This window comes from Rhinoderma darwinii, chromosome 2, assembly GCF_050947455.1.
Source record: "Rhinoderma darwinii isolate aRhiDar2 chromosome 2, aRhiDar2.hap1, whole genome shotgun sequence".
Lineage (NCBI taxonomy): Eukaryota > Metazoa > Chordata > Amphibia > Anura > Rhinodermatidae > Rhinoderma > Rhinoderma darwinii.
In genome coordinates this window covers 110285084-110307188 of record NC_134688.1, presented here as the reverse complement: position 1 = coordinate 110307188, position 22105 = coordinate 110285084, and the positions used below count along the sequence as shown (strand labels likewise).

Here is a 22105-nt window from a genome sequence, read left to right as displayed (position 1 = left end):
TTTATTTATTTAAATGTGTTACTAAAAATCACTTGTAAAGCTTAGGCATCAGGATACGTTCTCAAAGGGCGGGTACACTGCGTAAAAGTACAGGTGAAACCATAAAGTTATTTTTACACAAATCTGCCTCAAGAAAATATTAATTTCTGTAGGTGAAAACGTAAGAAAGGACACAGCATATTCGCAGGGAATTCCGGCCAATAAATAGCACCAAAATATCGAGCAAATTCTTGAGCGGAATCTCTGCTGCTGAAAAACGGCTTAAAAAAAAAATACTTACCCCGTTTCTCATAGCAACGCGTCCCTCTCTTCTTTGTGCAGCCCGGTCTCCTGGGATGATGGTACAGCCTGCTGCAGCCTGTGATTGGCTGCAGTAGTCACATGGGAGGAAATGTCAACCAAGGAGGCTAGCCTGAATGGAGAATAGAAGAGCCCATGGCTAGGACGACGGAAAACTGGGTGGCTGTTAAGATTATTAATTTGAAACCAAAAAGTTGTTTTTCCCCCCGATGTGATTTTTTTTTTTTTTCCGCGCACAAATCTCAAAACACTTGGTTTGTTGCGGGTATTACCTCACCATAGAATTTAAGAAAAAACTGAACGTTTTTTTGGTGGATTTTTTTCTGCAGCATGTGGATGAGATTTGTTCAAATCCCATCCACTCTGCCGCTACTGTAATACGCTGTCACAATTAAATCTGTTGCGGACAATACACCGAGTTCTTTACAAAAAAAAAAGGGTCTGGGTGTGCAATAAAAACACAACAGGGTGAAATGGGATGCCCAGTGGATGGCACAGGAGCTGTGCCTGCGCCATCTGCAGCGAGTGCCAGCTGTAATATACAGCGGACATTCTGCTGCAACGGCAGGGATTGGAGCTACCTCCGATCCTGGGAATGTTTGACCCCTTATCTAAGTGGCTACAGAATTAGGGAGATAGCTCTTCCACCCCATCTGTGCCCCGTGACAATCGCAAGACGCCAATGGCAACAGGGGGCTCAACAAATGCCCTCAGGCTTGCCATGGCTATATGCCTATTAGGCAGTGTTTAAGGCACGGCTTAATAGATTGCTTGTCAGTTTTGCAGGCAATAATGCTATGAGATACTGGTTATACCAAAGCATTATATACGCGATCAGAAGATCGCATTTGAAGTCCCCTAGTGGGACAAAAACAAAAAGGTAACATTTAATAATGTTTATCAGGAAAAAAAGAAAGTGTTCTACATATTCTAACAACCCATCTAATAAAAGTCAACAATGGGCGAAATTGCTTTTATGCTGAAAGTGGATCAATAAATTATGTGTATCACAAAAGAATTGCATTAAAAAAATATGACCCCCTTTGCAAAAAAAACAAGCCTACATACAGCTATATTGAGAGAAATATTAAACAATTTATGACTTGAAATGCAGCAAACAACTTTTCAATGAAACGTGCTATTATTTTGCAATAGTAGTGAAAAACAAAAAAACGCTATATAACTTGTGTTGCTGTAATCGGAACAACACAGAGTAAAAGTTAACATGTAATTTTTAAGTGATGCCGTGAAAACGAAACCCAAAAACCAATAGCTGGGTTTTTTTCTATCTTAATTACATAAAATCAAATAAAAAGTTATATACATTATATGTACCTCACAATGGTAGCGTTGAAAATAAAAAATAATAATAAAAAAAAAAAAGAAAACGTCCCGCAAAGAACAAGCCCTCCTATGGCTACGTCGACGGAAAAATTAGGTTATGGCCCATGGAATGCAGTGCTGGGAAAACGGAAAAAAACCCACTGCATCCTCAAAGCCCAAAATAACTGCATCTAAGTGGTTAAAGCTGGCCATACATTAGGCATTTCAGATGGCCGTTTTCTGAGAAACTTGACATTCATGGTTGGTCTGTGAAGGTTGTCGTTTTGGACAAAGATTTATAAAAAGGCAGAGACTTGAAATGCTCTCAATTGGCCTTTTTGGACAACCTAAATCTCTAGTGTATGCCCAGCTTAGAGCAATGTGCCCACGATGCAGATCTTATCTGCTGCAAGGTGGCCAGAATTCCACTTATACTGTCATGGACATTCATATAGAACTTTGATTCTGGTATCATTTAAAAGCTATGGTTATAGGTTTTAATAGAACACCAAAGTAACTCTCCGGGAGCAGCTCTTATTGAAAAGTGGGGGAGCAAGAGAAGAAGTTAAGAACACAACTTGTCACAATCATCTCTAACCCCCTGTTCAGCCTTACAGTGACCCTAGGAGGGTCATACATGGACTATATAGAGCTGTTCAAAATTCTTTTTTGCACTTTGAAAACATTTTTAAAAAAAAGGCTTAACCTTTCTTCACAACTGGTGGCACAAATACGGGTCATTCCGCACGGTCATGGTAGTGGGGCTACAAAAACAATGACAACAGCTGGTTGGCCTTTTCTGTAATGACAGCCCAGCTTAAGACTCAGTGGTGACAGCACAGATGTTAAAGCCATCTCTGGGCAGCTTCTGCACGCACACAGCTGGAGGCATCGGGCCAGTTAAGAACATCTGCACTGTGTAGATTGCCATCTTGTGTGGCAAATAGTTCCCTTCAACTTGGCTATTCATTTTCATTTTAATAGAATTCTATAGCAAAACCCTGAAGAACTCTGGGAGCCCTCAAGTGAAATATTTAACAGATTTTTTAATAATGCATAGCGTGATGCACGTCTTCATTTATCTGTATACAACACATTATGAGCCAGTATTTTACTCCTAGATATAAAAAGCACAAAACCTGAATTTGCATGTCAGCTAATCCTCCCTTAGTGACATCAGAATACACATTAGAGCAGATTACGATGAAAGTTTATCTGAAAAGATCTTTTGTAATCTGCATGGGAAACGGCCTCATGAAAAGGGGCAGAATAAAGGGTAAAAAGAATTGTTAGGTAGATACCCTGCTGCAGGAGCTAAGCCCTTTTCATACAAATAAAACATAGAAAGACAGGGCAAACATCTGTAGCTTAAGAAAGTTTATCTGAGGACACACAGAAAAGTGCAACTTCCACCCAATCGTCATTCTAGTACACATACTATAGATAGAGATACATACACACACACACACACACACACACACACACACACACACACACACACACACACACACACACACACACACACACACACACACGTCTCAATGAATTGGAATATCTTCAAAAAGTTTATTTCAGTAATTCAATTCAAAAAGTGAAACTCATATTATATAGATTCATTACACACAGAGTGATCTATTTCAAACATTTTTTTTCATTTAATGTTGAAGATTATGGCTAAAAATTAATGAAAACACCAAATTTAGTCTCTCCGAAAATTAGAATATTGGGTAAAAGTTGAAGATTGCAGACTCCTGGTGTGACTCTAATCAACACAAAGCACCTGCAGAGGTTTCCTAAGCCTTTACAAAGACTGGTCTGCTGCTCCGTGTCCAAAGTCCGGTTTGCTGATGAAAGTAATGGAGGAAGAGGAGTCAATCCAAGTTACTTGCGGTCCAGTGTGAAGTCTCCACAGTCAGTGATGGTTTGGGGGGCCATGTCACCTGCTGGTGTTGGTCCACTGTGTTATATCAAGTCCACAGTCAACGCAGCCGTCTACCAGTAAATTTTATAGCACTTTATGCTTCCCACTGCTGACAAGCTTTATGGAGATGCTGATTTCATTTTCCAGCAGGACTTGGCACCTGCCCACACTGCCAAAAGTACCAATACCTGGTTTAATAACCACACTATCACTGTGCTTGATTGGCCAGCAAACTCGAATGACCTAAACCCCATAGAGAATCTATAGGGTATTGTCAAGAGGAAGATGACACCAGACCCAACAATGCAGACGAGCTGAAGGCCGCTATTAAAGCAACCTGGGCTTCCATAATACCTCAGCAGTGCCACCGGCTGATCGCCTCCATGCCACGCCGCATTGATGCAGTAATTCATGTGTAAGGAGCCCCGACCAAGTATTGAGGGCATATACTGTACATACTTTTCAGTAGGACAACATTTCGGTATTAAAAATAATTTTTTAAATGTGGCTTATATAATATTCTATTTTTCTCAGATACTAAATTTGGGGTTTTCATTAACTGTTAGCCATAATCATCAACATTAAAAGGAAAAAAATGCTGGAAATAGATCACTGTGTAATCCATGTATGTAGTTCCTATTTAGGATTAACTACACACATTTGTTCATTATACTATGTATTCATACTTGTGTTCTTGATTATTGTTTATGACTACTAAGATTCATATAGATTGTTCGTACATCACAATATAAATTATTATATGCCAGTCATGAAAGACCCTGACCAAGTCTGTATATCCATTTAATCTACAGTGGCTTTTCTGACTCCCTCTCTTTTTGTGAAGGCTGTATGCTCTAGTGTATTTTTTGACGATGTTTAACAATAAAGTTCATATTTGAGTTTTACACAAAAAGTTTGTGTTGGTTCTCATTTCATATAAACCATTAATATATATGGGGGGGAGCGAGAGAAAGAGCGCGCGAAAGAAAGAGCGCGCGAGAGAAAGAGATATATATATATATATATAGATATATATATATATATATATATATATATATGAATAAAACAAAGAAAAAAGCAGCACCGTTCCTTCAGTGTAGGGTGCAAAAGTTCCTGTTTAGACACACGACCAGTGTCCCAAAAAAAACCAAAAAAACAGCACACTCCAGCTTGAGAAAGGCCCCATGGAGTAGGGCTGAAACGTCGCAGGTGGTGATAAAAGTGATCCTATTTTTCACTACAATTGGAGTGCTGTCTTGTATTTTGGAGAGCGCGCTATATATATATATATATATATATATATATATATATATATATATATATATATATATATATATATCTCTCAATATCATGATAGAGATATGGAGAGATCTCTTGCTCTCGAGCCACTGACTGATGAGATGGTTGGAAGTATGTAATGGTAGTTACGTAATGAGCACAGCATGGCGAGCTATGCCGTTTCCCGAACTCGGGAGCTACAGAAAACCGCGTAGCTTGCTGTGGCATTCTTTTTCCGGAACGCCCATTCACTTTCATGGGAGTAATGAAAACAGCGTAGTTACACTGTTTCCGTAAGTCCGACCACATCCTCAGTCAGTGATTGGAGGGCACCTAGACAAAGAATAGGTAGGACGGGGCAGAGGGTCCCGTTATAGACCAGTACGGGTCTCAGAGGGGAGACGCACAAGTATTGTACATATATGGCCTATCCTGTCCAAGATAGTAAAACCCCTTTGATGGAAAAGTTTATAATGAAAAACAAACACGTGCAAGTCAAAACGTCTGAAATAACACATTGCAATTGTGGGTCACAATGTCAAGTCAACATTATACAAACTATTGCAGAAAAGCTTGTACCAGATTACAAAGCTGTGGCACTTCACTTCTTTTTGCTGTTCAGTAAGCAGAATGAAAGGCTACATATGATGGAACACAAGTAGGGCGTCTGGATGATGACTACATGCCTGCTCAGTCACTGATGGAGTTTACATTTACTTTTTTCAATTTGTGTAGGGCTAAAGGGGTTGTCAGACTTCACATTGATGGCCTATCACTAGATCATCAATGTGTGACTTTTGGGGTTTGACCACTGAGGCAAAGTTGCAACAGGAGACAGAGAACTAGACGAGAGTGATACTCTTGTAATTGTCGGGGTCCTAGCAGAAGAATCCTCACAAATCACACATTGATAAAATATTATTTCCCCAAGAATATGTCATCAACCATTTTAAGAAGAATAATCTGTAGAGTTAAAGAACTTTGCACAGACCAGGGGTAAGAGATGCATCTCTTATACATTACAATGTTTCCATTGCATCTGTATAATTTATGTATTTTATGTGCTACTTCCAGTTCTTGCAATGTAAAGAAGGAATATTTTTAGCCTGCACAAAGATACTCTTAAAGAAAGTTTGTCGCCTACTTTATGCTGCCCTCTCCAAGCAGTGACAGACAACGATTTCAGCTGTATGTCATGTATTTGTGAATATAATGTAGTTCGCCAGCTCCCTACCACTGTGGAGAAGGATAAAGCGGTCAACCAACAGCATTTGGGCAGGGGATCCCACAGCTCTTGAATACGCTTGCAGGATATTGCAACTAATAAACTCTACATTTACCCGAGACACAATATTCACACAAATGATACACAGCTGAAATCAGTGTCAGTCATGGCCATGCGGCTCTCAAAGAGGGCAGCATGAAGCAGGCGTCCTATTCACTTTAACTGCAGTTTAGAGATTGTGGTTTTCGTGCCCGTTTTATCATCTCAAATGGAAACAACTGATAACCATCCATTTATAGAAGTGCGAAAGGTTGGACACCGTAGTAAAAAGCTTTAGGAATGTAAACATATTGCCACAAAAGACTATATTCATACCACCGACCTTCAACCTGACATCTAGAGGGGAAGCCAACAGGTCATCCATGGGGGTGGGAGGTAGAAGCATGGCATGTTTCGGTATGCCATAAAGTTGGCTGTCTCTCCACTCGTGGATATTTACAAGTAGGGTGTAAATGATATCATCTAGTTTTACACATGACAGGATGGTTTGCCTGGAGAGGATTTCTAGGTGGCCAATCCTATACAGCTGTATAAAGACGGAGGCTTTATAAGGAAGCACGACCATGACAAAAATCTAGTTACCTGCCTCTACCCTGAGGTACAGAACATCGGCACCATTTATAGCACACGATCAGTATTCTGTCAAAAGAGTGTAGAGGGGATGTTGTAATATGCCGACAGCCATCATGATAGTCCTTCTGCTCTCTCAGTACCTATATGGGACCAGGAGACCTTACTGCTGCTCTCTCACACAATGAAAATAGGACCTCAATTGCGAAGTGAACAGTTTAGCCTGGCATTGCCAATAATCCAATTCCGATACATAAAAGAAATGGTTCAACATGAACCACTTGTTAAATCCAAACATGGGACTATAGGCCGATACAGCAAATAACCAAAATGTAAACATCTGCAAGCATGGGCATTTATCACTCTAAAATCCCTAATGTTCAGAACAGCATGTGGCTAGGAAAGGAATCTCGTGACCATAGGGAGAACGGTGTTGAAGTAAGAAGCATTAGCCATTATTTTCAAAGATATCACAAACCTAAAATACATATGCAACATTAAAGGAGTTGTCTCACCAGACAATACTCTTTGCTTATGTTCCATACCTATAAATCTTCCTAAATATATGTAATTACAGCCAATTAATGGCAAAATAGGTATTGGCAAATATTATGTCAAAAGGCCACTCACTGTAAGAACCTGTAGTCATTAGTTACGTCCTGCAGGCACAAACAGAACAGCCGTGTCTTGGCTATTCCTTGACAAACGCTCCCACTCCCTACCTGCTTGTAATATACGGCTCCGAGCCCTTGTGCAGCAGTGTAACTTAATCTGTCAGCTGCTCTATAATAACAGATAGGAGCAGGACGGCTTTGAGAGAAGCTTCTCTCTCTTATTAAACACTCAAGCATTTACATCTTCTTTCCCCTAAACAGCAAAACCTCTCTGCACTAGCCTGGGTAGTATTTCTTTCTTGCTGGAAGTGCAGAGAGTCTGAGTACAACACCCTAAGGCCCCATGCCCACTTCAGTTTTTTCCTTCAGGGTGCCAGCCGTTTTTCTGACGGCTAGCACACTGACCCATTCATTTCAATGGGGCCATGCACACTTCAGTTTTTTTTTGACGGTCCCGTTGCTCCGTTCCAATCCAAAGCAGAGCATGTCCTACTTTAGTCCGGGATTCTGTGACTGTGAGGCCCATGCAAGTCAATGGGGCTGTCAAAAAAACCGAAGGCACACGGAAGGCGTCCGTGTGCCATCCGTGTATGACGGAGCCGTTGCCTAGCAACCACCGGGCGGGCAGAAAAACATAACAAATATTACACTAATCGGCAGCCACTTGTCCCTATCAATCACTGATAGAGAAAAGAGGCTGCTGATTAAAAATAAAATAAAAATCAGTTCATACGTACCCGGTTGTTGTCTTGGTGACGAGTCCCTCTTCTTCCTCCAGTCCGGCCTTCCTTTCTGACGCGGCAGCCTGTGATTGGCTGCAGAGGCCGCTGCAGCCGGTGATTGGCTGCAGAGGCGGTCACGTGGGATGAAGAGTCATCCCTGGAGGACGGCCTTCTGACGTCATCCTGACGTGCTGACCGCCACTACAGCCTGTGATTGGCTGCAGCGGCGACATGGATGAAACGTCATCGCTTGAGGCCGGACAGGAGGAAAGGAAGTATGAAATGTATTATTATTATTTATTTTATTACATTCAAATTTTATTTTCCGTGTGCCGAGCATGGTACTGTCCAGGGTGCTGAAAGAGTTACCGCCGATTAGTGCAGCCCATTAACTCTTTCAGCACCTTGGACAGTACCATGAACGGCCGTGAAAACTGTGGCGGAAGTGTGCATGAGGCCTAAGGGTATGTTCCCAGACACAAAATACGCTGCAGATTTTCTGCAGCAGAATCTCTAGAAAAACGCTGATAAATCGCTCACAGAAATCTGCACCAAATAGTGCATTTTTCGTGCACATATTGCTGCATTTTTTCCCGCAACGGTTTTACCTGCGGATTTAGTGTTAAACATTGGTTATAGCAAAGTATATGTGCACCTGCAGACTTCCAGTGTTTTTTTCCTCTGTGTAAACGCTGTAAAAACCGCAACATAAATAAGTTGCTGAATTTCTGATTCCCATTGAAGTCTATGGGCCAAAAACGCAGCATCTCCACACAACATGCAGCATAAACGGACATGCTGCGGAATTGAAAAACGCACAGCAAAACACTTGCCGCATGACTTTTGTGCGTTTTTCTTTCTGCAGAGTGGGCATGAGATTTTCTACATCTCATTCACTTTGCTGCTACTGTAAATGCTGCAGGATTTCCGTAGCGTTTATGCTATGTGGGAACCCAGCCTAACAGTCCTGAATACTAATATGTATATATATATATATATGTAGGCATATATTGGAAAAACAGTGCAGTACAGCAGTCCAAGAAGCTTGTGTAGGTATACTCTTCTGACAGCTCTGAAGCCGCTCTGCTCTGCCCACCCACTTACCAGGAAGTGTCATATTGGAGATGAACGTAGCATAAATATATCTGAGTGAGTCGTTACAAAGAACATATATTTTGGTACCGTATTAGCCAACTGAAAAAAGTTTGATTAAAAGAGGCTCTGTCACCAGATTCTCAAATTCACACTGAAATTGCATGAATAAAACAACAACATTTTAACAGTAAGTAAACTACAAAGTTGATCTGTAAGAGGTATATTATTAGATTAGAAAGTTAGTGTACATTTAAAGAGGCTCTGTCACCAGATTCTCAAACCCCTATCTCCTATTGCATGTGATCGGCGCTGGAATGTAGAGAACAGTAACGTGTGTTTTTTTTTAAAAAAAACGTTCATTTTTGGCCAAGTTATGAGCTATTTTATATATATGCAAATTATGTTTTAAATGGACAACTGGGCGTGTTTTTTTTCGTATGTCCAACTGGGCGTGTATTGTGTTTTTAACTGGGCGTGTTTACTTATTTTACTAACTGGGCGTTGTGAATAGAAGTGTATGATGCTGACAAATTAGTGACCAGTCAGCATCATGCACTCCTCTCCATTCATTTACACAGCACATAGTGTTCTTACTAGAACGATGAGCAGCCACATACACAAGTGTCCTGATAATGAATACACATGACCTCCAGCCTGGACGTCATGTGTATTCAGAATCCTGACACTTCTGAATCTTTTCTGTGAGATTTCCAGCAAGGGAAACGAAATCTCGCGAGATTACACGTGGCTTGCTGGAATCTCACAGAAAAGATTCAGAAGTGTCAGTATTCTGAATACACATGACGTCCAGGCTGGAGGTCATGTGTATTCATTATCGGGACACTTGATTAACGTTAAAGAGGCTCTGTCACCAGATTTTGCAACCCCTATCTGCTATTGCAGCAGATAGGCGCTGCAATGTAGATTACAGTAACGTTTTTATTTTTAAAAAACGAGCATTTTTGGCCAAGTTATGACCATTTTTGTAGTTATGCAAATGAGGCTTGCAAAAGTCCAAGTGGGTGTGTTTAAAAGTAAAAGTCCAAGTGGGCGTGTATTATGTGCGTACATCGGGGCGTTTTTAATACTTTTACTAGCTGGGCGCTCTGATGAGAAGTATCATCCACTTCTCTTCAGAACGCCCAGCTTCTGGCAGTGCAGACACAGCCGTGTTCTCGAGAGATCACGCTGTGACGTCACTCACAGGTCCTGCATCGTGTCAGACGAGCGAGGACACCGGCACCAGAGGCTTCAGTTGATTCTGCAGCAGCATCGGCGTTAGCAGGTAAGTCGATGTAGCTACTTACCTGCAAACGCTGATGCTGCTGCAGAATCAACTGAAGCCTCTGGTGCCGGTGTCCTCGCTCGTCTGACACGATGCAGGACCTGTGAGTGACGTCACAGCGTGATCTCTCGAGAACACGGCTGTGTCTGCACTGCCAGAAGCTGGGCGTTCTGAAGAGAAGTGGATGATACTTGTCATCAGAGCGCCCAGCTAGTAAAAGTATTAAAAACGCCCCGATGTACGCACATAATACACGCCCACTTGGACTTTTACTTTTAAACACTTGGACTTTTGCAAGCCTCATTTGCATAACTACAAAAATGGTCATAACTTGGCCAAAAATGCTAGTTTTTTAAAAATAAAAACGTTACTGTTGCAGCGCCTATCTGCTGCAATAGCAGATAGGGGTTGCAAAATCTTGTGACAGAGCCTCTTTAATGTCTGTGTATGTGGCTGCACATCATTCTAGTAAGAACGATGCTGCTGTGTAAATGAATGGAGAGGAGTGCATGATGCTGACTGGTCACTGATTCGTCAGCATCATACACTTCTATTCACAACGCCCAGTTAGTAAAACAAGTAAACACGCCCAGTTAAAAACACAATACACGCCCAGTTGGACGTACGAAAAAAAACACGCCCAGTTGTCCATTTCAAATATAATTTGCATATATATATATATATATATATATATATATATATATATATATATAATAGCTCATAACTTGGCCAAAAATGAAAGTTTTTTTTTAAAAAAACACACGTTACTGTTCTCTACATTGCAGCACCGATCACATGCAATAGGAGATAGGGATTTGAGAATCTGGTGACAGAGCCTCTTTAAATGTACACTAACTTAAGCTAATCTAATAATATACCTCTTACAGATCAACTTTGTAGTTTACTTACTGTTAAAATGTTGTTGTTTTATTCATGCAATTTCAGTGTGAAGTTACTGCTACTAGGTGTCTCCCTTCTCGTAATCGGCTGTCCACCAACTGTTGTCAAGAAAAATGCATCCCTAGCTATAGAGCAGAATTGAAGAAACTGCAGAAAGTGGGGGTGTGTCTCTTCACTGCCTGCCAATAGAAGTCAATGGAGAGGGGAAGGGGAGCAGGAGGACTGAGCAGAGAGACAGACACGCTGCCTATACAAAAGTCTATGGAGGAGGGTGGAGCAGAGTGAAAAAATACAGACAGATGTAAAGCAGCTGCTGGTAAGGGTTATTTCTCACCCCAGTGTTGGATTCTCAGGTACACTGCTCATTACTGCTGTATAATCCTCCATACTGCAGCAACTTCTATACATTGCACACAGAGAAGAGGAGAGCGGGATTCTCCTCTTCTCTGTGTGCAATTTATAGAAGACATGATCTCTTAGGCAGCCTACTAGCTCGGAGACAAATGAGAATTAAAGAGGCTCTATCACCACATTAGAAGTGCCCTATCTCCTACATAAAGTGATTGGCGCTGTAATGTAGATAAGTGGTTTTTTATTTTGAAAAACAATCAATTTTGAGCAAGTTATGCACAGTATTAGATTTATGCTCATTAGTGACAGAGCCTCTTTAAGCCGGGTTCCCACAGGTCGGATACGCTGCATAAAAACTGTGCAGCGTATCCGACCTGGAACCCGCAGTACATTCTGTACGAATGTGTAAAGAAGCGGTAAAAAATTATTATACTTACCTAGGTCGTGGTTATGGCGATGCATCCCTCCTGTGCAGTCCGGTCCGGCCTCCCTGGATAATGCTGCTGCAACCCATGTGACCGCTGCAGCGGCGGTCATATGGGATGCAGCGTCATCCCAGGAGGACAGACTGGATGAAGAAACAGACTTCTGGGTAAGTATGTATGTTTTTTTTTCTTTTTCTGTAGTTGCGATTTTTGCGGCGTAATAGCTGCGAATACGCCGCAACACTTCGTTTTCTGATGCAGGTTTTGCATCCCCATTGAATCCAATGACGAAAGCCCGCACTGAAAGCCCGCACTGGAAAATTAACGAAAACGCAGCATATATTGACATGCTGCCGATTTAAATTCCACGCCACAGGTCAATTTATTAACATTTACGCTGCATATTTTTTTCCCGCAGCGTGGGCATAAAATTTTCTTCATCTCATCCACTTTGCTGCTACTGCAAATGCTGCTGAATTTCCGGAGCGTTTACCCTACATGAGAACCCAGCCTTAGAGATACAGCCTGCAGAGGGGAAAACTACTAAATAATGCAGATTACAAGTCATAACATCCAGAAATACGGTTATTCCTCACACATATTCTGAAAAGTTACGGAAGCTTAAATTATAACTTTTGAACATGGACACACTGTGTAATAATAGCCATCCGGAGACAACTCCTTTAAATCCAGTTTGCAGATGAGATCACATTTTGTTAAGATAGTTTGAGCAAAACTTGCCCGAAATATGCAAGGAGGAAACTCATTGACAACTTACTTTTCTTCTGGTTTGTCAGAAGGTTCATCCTCCTTAAGTGGAGCTTGAGCTTCAACTGGCTTCTGTTCTTCTTCCTACAACGAAAGGAAATCAAAACAAAAGAGTTGCACTTTTTAACTTTGTATTATTTTTTCTTTTAACTGTGAACACAGAAAATAACCTCAAGAACAAATGAGTGGTAAGGTAGAAAAACAGATCAAAGAATATAAAAGAGTAAAGTGCTTTATCAAAAATTAAGCTAGCCTGAAATATAGTCCTATGTGATACATCCGTACGTGACCGAATACAATTATTATTATTATTATAGAGTAATGTGTTATATTCACTTTATCTGGAGGTCCGGAAAAAAGCACAACCAGTGTTCAGGAGGATGAACATGTGGATAGTATAGTTAGGGGCTTACACCCATGTCTCATACCACGAGGATCATGTCGGGGGAATTTAAAATTCTTGTGCTAATTTTTTGTTCAAAAGGCATATTCTGTGGAATAAGGCCAATTGCAAACTATGTGTATTATGTGCGGATTTGCCGAGCGGATTTTCGCGCGGCAAATCCGCAGCGTAATATAGTATCAGCAAAATAAATTATTGAGAAAAGTCATCTACACGTTGCTCTTTTTGTCTACACGTAAATTGACCTGCGGTGCGTATTTTAATATCCGCAGCATGTCAATTTATCTTGCGTTTCCGCTTGTGAATTGTATCAGGCTAGTTGTAAAAAAACAAACAAAAGAAAACCGCACCAAAATCCGCAGTATAGCAACGCACCTATTTCCGCATCAAAATGTAAAAACCGCACCTAAAAGCGCATTAAAAACAAAAGCACTATTAGGTGAAAATTTTACCTGCGGTTTTGATGGATTTTCTGTACCAAATTCCGCAACGTGTGCATTTAGCCTATAGTGGTCTGGAATTGCTAGGAAGTCTAATGTGAAATTTGTGTCCTGTGTTTTGTAAATCCTGGAAGAATATTAAGAGTCAATGCACACGATGCGTATGTGCGATTTTGCTGCGCGTATTTGCGTACGGCAAAACCGCAGCGTAATACACTACCAGCATAGTCAATGAGGTTCCTGGAAATCTCAAGTACACGCTGCAGTATTTTTCTGCCCGTAAATTGACCTGCGGTGCAGCTTTTAATCTGCCTAGTGCTGAAGGGGGGGGAAAAAAACCAAAAACAATGCGCTAAAAAACACACGATTAGGTGCGTTTTTTTATCTGCAAATTTCCTGTGTTTTCCGCAGCAAAATACGTAATGTGTGAATGTAGCCTGACAGATCGTACTTCAGAAGGATGACTATTGGGGACTATTCCTTTTTTTCCCGTTCTATTATTGTTCACATGTAAGGCCTCATGCACACAACCATAGCCATGTGCACGGCCGTGATTTTCGGGGTCGACCAGCCGCAGAGTGACAACCGCGAGCCGCCCGAAAATCGCGGGCCGTGCACATGGACGCGTCCATTATTTCCTATGAGCCTGGACTGCAGAACACGGCCCTAATAAGACATGTCCGTTCTTTCTGCAGCCCAGGCTCCTGGGCCATGCACGGACCGTGGAAACCACAGTCGTGTGCATGGGCCCATAGGAATGAATGGAGCTGCAATTCCCCCGTGAATTTTCGGGGGAATTGCGGCCGCAAAAAGTACGTTCGTGTGCATGGGGCCTAAGGCGGGATTCACACGACCGGGTCGTTCCCGAGCCCGAGTGTCGGCCGGTAAAATCGGCCATTTTGCCCGGCCGGTTTGCATAAAGTTATGCATCCGTGCCGGGCCGGGCAGATCCGGACAGTGACATCAGCGGCAGCTCCTGAAGGGGAATCCCCATGTGTTCGGGGATTCCGCTTCAGGAGTTTCCCCTGATGTCACTGCCCAGATATGGACAGAGACATCAAGCGCTCTGTCCAGGAGCGGAATCCCCGAAAACACGGGGATTCCGCTCCTTCAAGGAGCTAAAGTAGGGCTAGCACATAGCAGAGCGGGGAGATACCTCCCTGCTCTGCTATAGTGGCGTCGCTGCAGTAGTAGCAGCCGCAGCAGCAGCAGCTGCTGCTACTAGCGGCTCCATCGAAGGTGTCGCCGAGCAAGGGTGCTTTTAACAAGCAGGGGAAGGGAGCCAGCGCAGCGCTCCCTCCACCTGCTGTACACCCCGGCCCTGCAACACAGTGTACAGCGATGCCATTCGTCAGAATGGCATCAACTCCTCCTCCTCACATGCACTCTGCGCTGTGAGGAGGAGGAGATAGATCGCAAGCGCCGGGAAACCCGGCCATCACTCGGAACACATTCCGGTGATGGCCGTGTAATACCCGGCCCCATAGACTTCTATGGGAGCCGGGCGGCCGGGTGCCCGGGCAAAGATAGAGCATGTCCTATTTTTTGACGGCCGGATTTCCCGGCCGTCAAAAAATCGGTCGTGTGAATAGCCCCATTAGGGGTCTATCATTCCTAATGCAGCCGGGTGCCGGCCGATTTATGAACGGCCGGCACCCGGCCGGGAAACCCTGCCGTGTGAATGAGGCCTTAGTGTGGGTATTATTTGATACCCTGCGGACTGGATTCAAATTTTGTATCTTAATAAATTTTTAACCAGCTAAGGACTAGGCTGTTTGACATTTTTTTGCACAGTGGTTTGACAAAAACTCGTCAAAACACCCGTCAAGATGTTTTTTTTTTACCCTCCCTGACTGATTGAAATGGGGTTTTGGAGGCGGAAACCGCCTCAAGATGGGTCATGTCACTTCTTTTTACCGCGACGCGTTTTTTTTACTCGCGGTAAAAAAAAACTCGTCCAACTCCCATTGAAATCAATTAGAGCCATTTTCGGCCGTTTGACGAGTTTTGCGGAGCCGTTTCCGCGTCAAAAAACTGTGTGAACAGGGCCAAAATGTCTTTCAGTCAGTCGTTTGACATACTCAGACTGGGGGCATTCTCGTGTGTCCTGAACATCGAATATGAGGCCTTCGATAATTTTCTCCTGGAAATCCAGGTGTGTGTCACTGCCTTTTTTTTTTTTTTATAGGAGCACAAAGGAGTACACAGTACAGGTGGTACCCCTTGTGAAGCAGAGGCTGCATTATCTCCCATACGATCTTACTGCTGGTGGAAAGTTCAGGGGGGCTTCCAGGAACATTTATTGTGCGGTCCCGCCCTTCATAAATTCTGAAGGCGGTGGTATATCCTGACCCGCTTTCACACAATTTATAAAGCTTAACACCATATCTTGCCCTTTTGGAAGGTAGATATTGGCGAAAGCTAAGTCTGCCATGGTAGTTGAGGAGAGATTCGTCCACGCTTACATTCTGCGCAGGGGTGTAAAGTTGCAGAAATAAAATTGAAGGAATTAGCGGTCTTATTTTGAACAACCGATCACTGTTTGCATCGGTACTTGGGGGGGGGGGGGGGGAGGCTGTGCGCTGTCATTGAAGTAGAGGAACCTCATTATGGTTTCATAACGAGAGCTGGGCATTACTGCAGAATATACTGGGGTGGCTTGGTCGGGTCTTGTTGACCAGTAAGAGTTATTGGAGGGATTTTTGACAATACTCATATTTAGGTTGAGCCCCAAAAATTATTTTAATTCCCGCAAATTGGTGGGCGTCCAATCTCTGGCATGGGTGGATGAAGGTTTCCGCCTTATATACTGAGGGGCATATAAATTGGTTTCATGGGCAATCATATTTAGGATGTGGTCTGTAATAAATAAATGGGAGTAATCCATCTGGACCAAATTTGTATTGTCCACAGTTATGCCAGGAGTGGCAGTAAATCCGTGGATTCTAGGCCCAAAAGATGGAGCAGGTGCCCATACAAGAGTCTGAACTGGAGTGACTAGGCTGTCCCGTGCTACAGCGCTACTAGGCCCTGCGCTTCCATGTTCTGTTTTCACTGCGTCAGGGATAATGTCCGCTGAAGATGATCCGAAGTGACGCTATCATCGTCACTGCCTAAAACCGGTTCCATCTCTGACCATGGCGTATGCCTCCTCAGCGCTAAACTACTTCCTCGCCATAATGTCACCAACACTAACTAAACAAATGTAAAAAAACAAAAACAGCCTGGGGGGGGTACATTTAATTTTAAGAAGGCCAATTTCCCCAGGATGAGGGCTGCAGTTCAGGATATAGACTGGGAAGAACTAATGTTAAATAACGGTACAAATTATAAATTGGAGATTTTCAAATCTACTTTGGGTAATTATAGTAAAAAATGTATTCCTAGAAGTATAAACGACTAAAATTAAACTCCACATGGCTTACAACTTCTGTAAAAAGGTCAATACAGGACAAAAAAAGGGCATTTAAAAAAATACAAATCTGAGGGTACAGCTGTAGCCTTTGTAAATTACGTAATAAAATCGGTAAAAATTTTATATAATTAGCAAAAATACAAAATGAAAAGCAGGTGGCCAAGGATAGTAAAACATATATAAAAGTATATAAATGCAAAAAATCCAAGGTCTGAACATGTAGGACCCCTAGATAATGGTAATGGGGAGTTGGTCACAGGGGATCAAGAGAAGGCAGAGTTACTAAATGGGTTCTTCAGCTCTGTATATACAACAGAAGAAAGAGCGGCTGATATAGCCAGTGCTGTTAATATACTGAACTGGATGAATGTAGATATGGTGCAAGCTAAAATAAAATAAAATAAATGTGCACAAGGTCCCGGGACCAGATGGGTTACACCCTAGAATTTTTAAAGAGCTTAGTTCAGTTATTTCTGTCCCCCTTTTCATAATATTCAGAGATTCTCTAGTGACTGGTATAGTGTCAAGGGACTGACACAGGGCAAATATGGTGCCTAATTTGAAAAAAGGGCTCTAGGTCTTCCCTGGGAAATTATAGACCAGTAAGCCTTACATCCACCGTGGGGAAAATGTTTGAGGGGCTATTGAGGGACTATATACAGGATTATGTGACAAAAAAAATAGTATTACAAGTGACAGCCAGCACGGTTTTACTAAGGACAATAATTGTCAAACTAACCTGATTTGTTTTTATGAAGAGGTGAGCAGCAGCCTAGACAGAGGGGCCGCTGTGGATATAGTGTTTTTGGACTTTGAAAAGGCATTTGACACTGTCCCTCAGATGTCTAATGGGTAAATTAAGGACTATAGGTTACCGTATCCAGAGAGTTGTGGTCAATGATTCCTACTCTGAATGATCACCAGTTATAAGTGGTGTACCCCAGGGTTCTGTGCTGGGACCACTATTACTCAACTTATTTATTAATGATATAGAGGAAGGGATTGATAGCACGATTTCTATTTTTGCAGATGACACCAAGCTATGTAATATAGTTCAGACTATGGAAGATGTGCGTGAATTGCAAGCGGATTTAAACAAACAGTGTTTGGGCGTCCACTTGGCAAATGAGGTTTAATGTAGATAAATGTAAAGTTATGCATCTGGGTACCAACAACCTGCATGCATCATATGTCCTAGGGGGCGCTACACTGGGGGAGTCACTTGTTGAGAAGGATCTGGGTGTACTGGTAAATCATAAACTAAATAACAGCATGCAGTGTCAATCAGCTGCTTCAAAGGCCAGCAGGATATTGTCGTGTATTAAGAGGCATGGACTCGCGGGACAGGGATGTAATATTACCACTTTACAAAGCATTAGTGAGGCCTCAACTAGAATATGCAGTTCAGTTCTGGGCTCCAGTTCATAGAAAGGATGCCCTGGAGTTGGAAAAAATACAAGGAAGAGCAACGAAGCTAATTAGGGGCATGGAGAATCTCAGTTATGAGGAAAGATTAAAAGCATTAAACCTATTTAGCCTTGAAAAAAGACGACTAAGGGGGGGACATGATTAACTTATATAAATAAATGAATGAATGGCACATACAAAAAATATGGCGAAATCCTGTTCCATATAAAACCCCCTCAAAAAACAAGGGGGCACTCCCTCCGTCTGGAAAAAGAAAGGTTCAACCTGCAGAGGCGACAAGCCTTCTTTACTGTGAGAACTGTGAATCTATGGAATAGTCACCGCAGGAGCTGGTCACAGCAGGAACAGTAGATGGCTTTAAAAAAGGCTTAGATAATTTCCTAGAACAAAAAAGTATTAGCCTCTATGTAGAAATTTCTACCTTGCCTTTTCCCATCCGTTGGTTGAACCTGATGGATGTGTCTTTTTTCAGCTGTACTATGTGTATATATATATATATATATATATATATATATATATATATATATATATATATATGCGCACATACATACACACACACCTCGCTCTTGCTGGTAGAAAAAAAACTGTAAAGAGCCCCAGGGTTTGTTCAGCCCTCCCCATTACATGCTGCACATGTATGGGGAGGTGAAAGGTTCTCTTTAAAGTGGTTCAGAATGCAAACCCATATAATCACTGGATCTTTATATGGACAGTGAAATTTAGTTACCTCCGTTTCATCTCCTAGGACATCTTCCTCATTGGCTTCCTCTTCAGCTGCAGTACAAGACAATAAAGGGAAAAGTTAGAAAAACAAATAAAAATTTCAGTGGCAAAGATCTATGTTAAAAGAAATTTACATGTCAATTCGATACTCTAAACAAACAAGGTATATAACGTAAGCAAGTTTGTGCAACACAGTTGTTTATAGCAGAATGTAGTAAATATTGTCGGAATTGGATTATGGCTGCCATAGGGAAGTAAACTAAAATACTGATTTATTGTAGGATACAGAATACAGACATCCCATTTTGCACATACTTGGATAATAAAGGGGGTTTCTGATTTTATGCCAATAAAGCCTATTCACTGCAGAATGAAAAGTTACACAACATTCTAATAGAACTGTATTTCAGTTGCTCACCATGTCGAAGATCTGCTTTACGCTGGGGTTTACACATTATGTGCTTTAACTAGCATAGAAATCCGCAACAAAATCTGCATGTGTTATATGTGGATTTCGCTGCGGAGTTCACCCACTGTGATGGCTGAAATCTGGAGAAAGATCTGCAACGAGTCTAGAACATGCTGCAGAGCTTTCTCGATATAAGTGAATGGGGTTTGTTAACTATCAGATTATAGAATTTGAAATTCCAAAACAAATATGCAAGGTGTGAACCCGGCCTTAAATGGGTTGGCCAGGAATACATTTTTATTTTGACTTCATTAGCCATTAACAAATAATTTTGTTATATACTAGGTGTTTCACTGTGCCAGCATTTGTGTTCTTTAACAGGTTCCCAACCGCTGGCTGTGTTTTTACGGCCAGCGGTCAGGGTCTCTGAAGTCAGCCGTATAGACTAATTACGGCGGCTCTTCAGAGAGTGTGCACGCGCGATTGCGTGCACACAGCCCTGTGCCTGCCTGCTGCTAACAGCCATGGGCACTGGGCAGAGTGCCAGGGGCCAATCTTTTGGTCCCTGAACATGTGATCGCTGTGACAACCAATCACAGCGATCACATGCATTTCAATGCAAAATACAAAGCCCTGTGCCCACGTTGTTACTAACAGCTCTGGGCAGAGTATCAGGGACCAATCTGATTGTCCCTAAACATGTGATCACAGCGATCACATTTGTTTTATTTTGACATTTCTGTCAGTATATCTCCTGCCTCTTTTCTTCTCCACACACATTGTTTCACTGTGAGGAGAAGGAGACTTGAGAGAATTGCTGCCAGAAGAATAGTGAAAAAAAAAAAAAGTGTTACACTGTAAAACATTCTCTGTATAGATAGATTTCTATCTATCCATCTATCCTTCTATCTTTTATTATATTAGAATAGGCAGGTAGGGAATGTGTAATATATATATATATATATATATATATATATATATATGTTTATTTTTTTGTTAGCGGTTGTGTGACTATGATAGCGTCACTTCAGGTTCATCTTCAGCGGACATTATCCCTGATGCAGTAAAAACTGCAGAACATGGAAGCGCAGGGCCTGTAGCACGGGACAGCCTGGTCCCTCCAGTTCAGGCTCTTGTATGGGCACCTGCTCCATCTTTTAGGCCTAGAAGCCACGGATTTACTGCCACTCCTGGCATAACCGTGGACAATACAATTTTATCCAAATGGATTACTTCCATTTATTTATTACTTAAAAAATGGCTTGGTCATTAACGTCTAAAATAGGCTGGTCATTAAGGGGTTAAAAAGAACATAAAATACACATACACCAATTTTACAATGAACATTAAAATAAGTCTCAATACATAAAATATACATATTCAGTATTGGCACGGCCGCAATAACCTGCACAACAATTTTTTATCATTTATGATGTGTCCGCTGTAAAAAAATTAAATAAAAACTGCTTTCTATCACTGATTTGGCCTCATGCACATGACCGTAGCACGGCCGTGATTTTCGGGTCGGCCGGCAGCGGACTGTCAGCCGCGAGCCGCCTGCAAATCGCGGGCCATGCACATGGCCGCGGCCATTATTTTCAATGAGCCAAGACTGCAGAAGACGGCCGTAATAAGATATGTCCATTCTTTCTGCGGTGCGGGCTCCGGGGCCATGCACGGGCCGTAAAAACTACGGTCGTGTGCATGGCCCCATAGGAATGAATGGGGCCGCAATTCTCCCGTGGATTTTCGGGGGAATTGCGGCCGCAAAAGCACGTTCGTGTGCATGGGGCCTTATTGTGGGGCACAAGGTGTGATGAATTTAACCTCCATGTGCCTCACATTAATAGTAATTAACCCCATCATGTACCTTACATATTAACCCATTATGACGGAGAAACATGATAGGGTTAACTACTATTAATGTGAGGCACATGGAGGTTAAATTCATCACACCTCGCGCCTCACATCAGAAAATGGAAGAACTTTTTATTTTTTATTACTGTTGGCAAAGTATCGAATTGGTATCGAATTCGCAATACTACACGAAGTATCGGTATCGAAGTCCAAATTCTGGTATCGTGACATCCTTAATAAAGGGTTAAGAAACTTTCTAAATGCTGTTTTGGATACTTTAAGGGGTGCCGTTTTTAAAATGGGGTGATTTGTGGGGGTTCCTAATATATAAGGCCTTCAAAACTACTTCAGATCTGAACTGTGCCCTAAAAAAATAGCCTTTTGAAATTTTCTTGAAAATGTGAGAAATTGCTGCTAAAGTTATAAGCCTGGTAACGTCCTAGAAAAATAAAAGGATGTTCAAAAAATGATGCAAATGTCGTTTCAGCAGAGGAAGCGTGATCTCGCGAGATTACGCTGTAGATGACAGGTTACAACGAGATCACGCTTCCTCTGCTGTAACTACCACAGACAGAGTAACGAAGTGCAGGGAT

The 22105-nt window shown here is 42.0% G+C and overlaps 1 protein-coding gene across 4 annotated transcripts in view; it reads right to left on the bottom strand.

Annotated features, from left to right (window-relative positions):
• Positions 1–22105, bottom strand: part of SARNP (SAP domain containing ribonucleoprotein) — a 133103-nt gene that overhangs the window by 77960 nt on the left and 33038 nt on the right. For all 4 annotated transcript variants that reach the window (XM_075852106.1, XM_075852107.1, XM_075852105.1 and 1 more), the window contains exons 3-4: positions 19251–19297; positions 12848–12921 (exon numbers count right to left, since the gene is read on the bottom strand). In XM_075852106.1, the coding sequence (XP_075708221.1) occupies positions 12848–12921; positions 19251–19297 (121 nt within the window). The remainder of the gene's footprint in view (positions 1–12847; positions 12922–19250; positions 19298–22105) is intronic.